Source organism: Triticum aestivum, chromosome 7B (assembly GCF_018294505.1).
Source record: "Triticum aestivum cultivar Chinese Spring chromosome 7B, IWGSC CS RefSeq v2.1, whole genome shotgun sequence".
Lineage (NCBI taxonomy): Eukaryota > Viridiplantae > Streptophyta > Magnoliopsida > Poales > Poaceae > Triticum > Triticum aestivum.
In genome coordinates, this window is record NC_057813.1 from 713,967,657 (window position 1) to 713,974,706 (window position 7,050).

The 7,050-nt window shown below is 44.7% G+C and overlaps 1 protein-coding gene and 1 non-coding gene across 2 annotated transcripts; both read right to left on the minus strand.

Moving 5' to 3' along the window:
• Positions 1-1,558: 1,558 nt before the first annotated feature.
• On the minus strand, positions 1,559-5,518 carry LOC123159825 (phosphopantothenate--cysteine ligase 2). The gene is made up of 9 exons (XM_044577641.1): positions 5,303-5,518; positions 5,066-5,216; positions 4,926-4,970; positions 4,666-4,751; positions 4,406-4,458; positions 4,220-4,279; positions 3,616-3,717; positions 2,275-2,394; positions 1,559-2,084 (listed from the first exon to the last, which is right to left on the minus strand). The coding sequence occupies exons 1-9, from the start codon at positions 5,433-5,435 to the stop codon at positions 1,839-1,841; spliced, it is 996 nt and encodes a 331-aa protein (XP_044433576.1). The 5' UTR covers positions 5,436-5,518; the 3' UTR covers positions 1,559-1,838.
• Positions 5,519-5,565: 47 nt separating this feature from the next.
• TRNAW-CCA (transfer RNA tryptophan (anticodon CCA)) lies at positions 5,566-5,637 on the minus strand. Its single transcript has one exon. It is a non-coding gene; the product is annotated as a tRNA-Trp (tRNA).
• Positions 5,638-7,050: the final 1,413 nt, after the last annotated feature.

The window sequence follows — 7,050 nt, forward strand, 5'->3', positions numbered from 1 at the left end:
GTAAGATGTATGCTCTAAACCTTAAAACTACTATCGCTAACAAAGTAATGATGACCAAACTATACAGCAACGTCTGAAAACAAGGAAACTTTGTAAGCCTACAACTCTTGTTCATACGTCAGTCAATGTTTGGGAGCGGAAGTTACTCGGGCAATATCATGATGTTGTGCATTGAAAACACCTACTCCTGCTATGTGTTGTTTTTAATTATAATTCTCTTGTGCAAACAGTGTCAGTGTGTGAGTCTCAGCAATTTTATCGAGTTCATAAATTACTGCAGAGAGGTGTTGTCTTTCCTCTTTTGTATATCTCGTTGATATATTTCAATCGGCCACTTAGGAATTGCCGTGTGGCACAGATTTTGAAATTCTATCTCTGGATTGGCGTTCCATCAACAATAGGCCTATGACAAAGATTCTTGGCATTTTGCGGATCCCGTTGCAACCATCCCAGCTCAAATTTGAATGGGTGGCATGCCATTGAGTTTCAGGCTGGTCACATGCATGCCAATTAGGCATTTTTGCTGAGGGGAAATTGGATTAAGTATCATGATATGATATATCGTATCATATTAAATGATCTACTATTATGTGACATGCATGGCAATAAATAAGGTCACTATGATACCAAGCTATGATAGTATGCATTGTGGAGCTAGTATCATACAATAGTATCATGTACCCCCTCTATAAATAAATATAAGATGTTTTACGTCACTGTGACCATCGTCATAGAATTTGAAACAAGAATTATGAGGGCATGGCCCAAAATTGTCTCTCTTCTTTTTTGATGGAAGGCCCGGAATTGTCTTGATACGTTCAAGAGCGTGCACTGTCTTTTTTTCAATTTATTTTGATGATAGTGTGCACTGTTATCAAGGGGAACTTTAGTTCATTCAAGAGCGTGCACTGTTATGAGGGGGAACTTTAGTTCCTATTCGGTATCCATAAGCACATGATCGAGCTTTACGTGTGTTGGACAAAACCATTGATGACCTAGGTGAAGTGGCGACCTCACCTGACAAACTAGCCTCTCTGAGGTCCGAACTGTAAATAACATGTTCAACAAGGGCCAACGTGTGTCGAAACGATCGTTGTTTTTCTCCAGCTGGCACCGTAGGATATTAAATCCCCAGCAGAATACTTCAGTTTCCTTGGGTATCCTTTTTTGACTTTGAGTAAGCAAGAGAACATTCATTCGGATAGAACTCAACATGCTTCATAACCCTGAACATTCATGATCTCTGCTGCTATGCCCTTCCTGTGCACGTTCACACACCTGTGCATGGTTGTATTTTGTGAGCCTAGTTCTGTAGTAGTATATGTAACAAAAAATGGAGCTTCATCACATTCCAAACTTAGCCTGTAACATTCACTGTAGAACTGGTTGAACCACCAATGGTGCCGATCCCTGTATGCATTTGAAGGTGTTGTAGGTATGGTAGATTATGCAGTCCAGGTGAAGGAGCCTAGATTCCTGTTAATCAAATTTGAATCGCTCACAATAGACACATTTCAGATTTGGAGTTTGAAACTTTGAATTGGTGAGACTTGTCCAGTCCAAATCACCGCCCACGCCGATAAAGACATGCATCTCAACTGGTGTAGCATAACACAAGGGATAAGGGAGATGACCGCACATGCGATTCTCAAAAGAAAATGCGACCCCCTCCGATCCAAAATAAGTGTCGCGGTTTTGAACTAAGGTTGTGGGTTCAACCTTAGTTCAAAGCTGCGACACTTATTTTGGATTCGTTGGGAGTACTCTGCTTACCGGTACGTTTAAACCAGGATGAGCGCAATAACTTGTAGCACCTCCTTATTCATTAACACACCAGCTCATGTTTCTTGCTCCGGATTGGACTGCTTAGCGTGATCTGAATGCATCTTAACCAGGAGAGCGATGAGCTGCTCTTCTAGGTCGTCTTCCTTGCTCCGCCTGCTCACGGTCGTCTTCCCGCTGCTTGTGACCATGACAACCACGTCTTTGTAGCTCGCTAGCTCGTTCGCCACCACCACATTCATACCGTATTTTCTCAAAGCCGCCTCTGCCTTCTGTATAAGGATGTCTGGATCCGTCTCGAGCTGCAGTTTTGCAGGTACGCATTGCGGACAATCAGAATCATTACGCTGGATCTAGATCATACAGTATGGCAACACTTACAGGAAGTACCGAGTTCGGTTACTTTTCTTGAAAGCAGAAAAGGGGGTAGCCATTACTAGCTTACATCAGAATTTAGAAGGTGCAGGAAAGGGACAGGACGAAGAACCTGACCTTGAAGGATACACAAAACGCAGAAGGAGCCCACTGGTTTCTGAGGATGAAAAGCATCTTAGGAACTTGACTGAGCTGCATGTTCAAAGGGCCACCTGCTGACTGGATTTTATGTTTAGCCTGCGATAACGATTCTGTCAGGGATGAACAACAACTGAGACCTTGTAATGGTGCCAAACTATTATGCATCTTAGCAGAAGTTCCACGGACCAGTTCTCTGACAGCTATCAACAAATATCAACCTCCAGATACTAGTGCAACGCCACCACAAGTATGTGTGCCATAATGCTTGCAAGGCTGCAACTACTTGTGTGTGTCACTTGTAACTCCCCTCCTGCAGATGCGAATCTCGGGTGGGAGGGAGCATTTCAAGATTTGTGTGTTGTCATGTAAGCCTAACATGATGCTGAATGATGGACGTAATCTATTAAAGAAGTATCAGGCAACATGGCAGCATAAGAGGACAATTAACACTAAGCATTGAATCAGTTTGAACATTTTTCTCACATATATTTTTCTACCAACAAAATGATTTTCATGGACCAAATGACTCATTAAACCTTGCTACACCATCTACACAACGAACAAAGCAAATTTATAAACCACATACACTGACGATGGCAATATAGAATCCTATCATCGTGATCATCCGCTAGGCACTGACTGATTCGTTTGTTTAAATATAATCGTTGTGTTGATAAACCAGTTTCAAAGGGCCACCTGCTGACTCAATTTTACGTTTAGCCTGCGATAACGATTGTGTCAGGAGGAATAGACCTTGTAATGGTGCCAAATCGTTATGTATCTTAGCAGACGTTTCACAGACCAGTGCTCTGAGTGCTATCAACAAATATTAACCTCCAGATACTAGTGCAATACCACCACAAGTATGTGTGTCATAATAATGCTTGCAAGGCTGCAACTACTTGTGCATGTCACTTCTGTCACTCCCCTCCGTCTGCAAATGCGAATCTTGGGAGGGAGGGAGGGAGGATTTCAAGATTTTTGTGTTTCAGGTAACCCTAACATGATGCACGCTAATCTATTAAAGTATCAGGCAACACGACAGCATAAGAGGATAATAAACATTAAGCATCAAGGCAGTTTGAACATTTTTATCAATAAGTTTTCCTTTCAACAAACTGATTTTCATTGGACCAAGTGACTTGTTAAACCTTGCTATGCCCTCTACACAATGACAAAGCAAATTTATAAATCAAGTACACTGACGATGGCAATATAGAAACCTATCGCCGTGATCATCCGCTATGCACTAACATATTGGTCTGTTTAAATATAAATAGTGAGCACACAAAAAATAAATGAAGATATAGATCCTACCATACTCTCCCATGGAACATAGAAGTCAGACACTGCAGCAGCACAATAAAACATTCCATGGCGCTCCAAGCAATTCATAGCAGTGGATACAAGCTGCAGTAACTGTTCGCAATACAAACAGAAACATGTATTGCATCAGTATCTCATTCATAGGGTGAACGCATCATGAACCCGTAGCTAAGCTTTTACTGAATAAATTAATGACTAGTTGCCACAAGTATTACATTCCATTTCTAAGACCGAGTGCAAAAAAAAAACATATTATATCCTACTCCCTCTGTTCACAAATATAAGATGCTTTGGATATTTCAATACGGGCCACATACGGACTGAAATGAGTGAACAAACAGACTAAAACGTGTCTATACACAATCCGATTCAGAAACAAGTTAGAACATCTTATATTCGTGACCAGAGGGAGTGGTTTTCTTCCAACATTATCCTCAGTATAACCCGGCAAGGCACTGAACCAAAGCTGTGATGAATTCGTGAGGAACCACAAAAGACAATAATATACCATCTCTGATCCAACATCCTACAAAAATGCTTTATGGGCAGTATAATATGCAGCAGCATGTGCTGGTAGGAAATAGGCGTGCAATACCTGAAGGTACTCGAAAATTGTAGTGAAAGGAAGTTTCAGAAGTAGACCTTCATCGATTGCCTGCAATCAAGAGAATACAAGCCAGTGGTCATGGTAACATGTCTTCAATCTGAGTGGCAGCTGATGCACCACAAGTGAATTCGGCATAAATAAATAAATAGTGGTGTCTGTAAATTATCGACATACCTTGCGATAACTGCTAATCGCGGTCTTGACCACTGTAGTGTGAGACTCTGGGACTGAGACAAGTAGCTCAAATGAGCACATAAGTTCCAAAGCAGGATGCAGAGTCATTTATTTAAACTACTGCAAAGCAGGATACAGAGACAAGGAAGCAAAGAACATGAAACAGCATGGATTTGTAACAAGAGTGAGAAAGAGGCACAGATGGATCTGGTACGGTTTGCATGAAATGGATGACTCAGGACTGCAACCACAGAGCAGACCTTGGATCTCGGATCCTTCGCCGAGCTCGAAAAGGTCAAGAAACGAGTCCTCCGGAAGAAACCTGCAGTACGGCTGCTTGCTCCCGCTGCAAAGAGGAGCAGAGTGAGTCTCAACTGTCGACTCGCTGTTGACATTCATAATAACTGAATAAAAAATTGCTGCTCGTGGAAACCAACTAAGGCTAGAAGCATCCGGATAAAAAATTGGTTGACTAGCTGAGGTAGCCTGGTTGAGAAATCTCTGAGCCGGGAAGACTCACCGGCGATGGACGAAGACGACGGCGTAGCCGGCCTTGAGGAAGTACCTGCATTCGCATTCGCACGAACGGCCGTCAGTCAGTCAGTCAGTCTCGGCAGGCAGGGACGCGGCTGGCGGCAGGGGATGGGAGCGGGCACGTACTCGGTGGACGCGGCCCCGCGCTGGCCGGAGCTGAAGTTGTCGATGTAGCGCACGCAGCGCTGCTCCAGGGGCACCGTGGTGCCGCCGGAGGTGACGCAGACCACCCCCGCCGCCGCCGCCGGGGGCCCTCCTCCTCCTCCACCACCACCGCCTGCAGCGCGCACAAAAGAGGAGCTTTCTTTCAGTTCCGTCGAGGCGAGCCTAGAATTGGGGATTGGTTCGCAGGGGGCGACTTGCCGGCGGCGGCGCGTGCGCGGTGGCGGGCGACGAAGGCGGCGAGGCTGGCGGCGACGGCGTCGCGGTCGCGGAAGGGCGGCGCGGCGCGGAAGAAGGCCGCCGCCTCGTCGTCGGGGCTGGTCGGTGGATCCATGGCGGCTGCCGCGCTGGTGGGGGGGTGGGGGGGGGGGAGAGTGATGGCAGTGACGCGGTGCGAATCTCGGAGGAAAAAATCGGTGGAACGGGAGGGGGGGAAAAAGGAACCGGATTTGAGATCGGGGGTTTGAACCCGACGTGAATCGAACACGCAACCTTCTGATCTGGAGTCAGACGCGCTACCATTGCGCCACGGATCCGGTGATGTGTATACCACGATATTGGCACTAATCTCCTGTTCTTGTCTGCCGAAAGATTTAAGCCATCCTCACACACTTGCATAAAATTTTCTTGCTTACAACTGATCATAGCATGGTCAAGAATGTGGCCTTACACTGTTGTTCATATGGACTGCATACTCAAGACGGCAGGGACAAACTGCGGGATCATTTTTTACAGCGAGATGTGTCAAAGGTGTGCGTGTGCCTTAGCGTGCATGGAAAAGTAGATTCCACAGCATCATGGTAATAACAACAAAAGGAAAATACTATGCCACAACATAAACAATAGTTGATAATCAAACAAATAGATGAAAACATGATTGACATACGGAGAGGCGGTTTATGGAGCAGCTCTGGAATGGGCATCCTCAGACCGAAGCTCGAAACACTTCAAGCATTGCATTGTTGGCATGGTTGGAGGTAACAATGAAAAGCATCTAGATCTGGCCTCGACAAATGGGTTGCAAATACAAGCCTGTCCTTCGTTGATAAGGGGAGGGCATTTATAGACCTCCACAAATCTGCATAAGGATCTGGAGGTGGGACTGGTTGCACGGGGGACGGGAGGTGTTGCAAGAGATTTCGCTAGTCTCTTAATACTTGATGCCATCTCATCGTCACATATCCTGCACTTGTTTCTTGCTTTGCGTTGGCTTGGATTCTTGCAAGGTGACGATGTGGCACACTTGCGCTTCTTATTTGATGGCTTGCCATCCATATCAACTTTAGGACTACGTCGACCAATTGTATCAGAGTCAGATTCGTCGCTATCCACTGGAATCGCATAGTTGTTGCTTCCTCTCGACTAGGAAGCTGTTGGGCCCCCAAGTGCAAGGGTTTACAACAATCAACACTTTCTCTCAAGTGACCTCAAGGTTTATCAAATCCATGAGAGCTACGAGATTCCAACGAGTGTTGGATACGTGCACACACAAATAAAACGTCCTTGTGTCCCCAACTAAACTACTGAGGTTGTCAATCTCACTAGACTTGCTAGTTCAAAGGAATTAAAAGCATTAGCGTATAGAAGATTTGAATGCGGTAAGACAGTAAAAAAAGACATAAATTGCGATTGAAAGATTATAGGAAGAATATGGACCGGGATCCGTAGGTTCGCTATTGGTTCTCTCCAAAAAGGTTGCACCGGTGTGGTGAACAAAGTACAGTTGGGCAGCAATTAAATTGCAGTATTTGTGAGTAGGATTATCCATGGCATAATTAGCATATGAGCATCAAGTCCCAATATTTTTAGAACACAATGTGATTGCATCTATAGCTAATACTCCACCCCAAGACCAGTATCCAACATGCATCTCAATGTACTAAGTAAAATAGAGTATTTGCATTCAGTAGTGACATGAAGTCAATGAAAATATTGTCTTCCCCCTACGT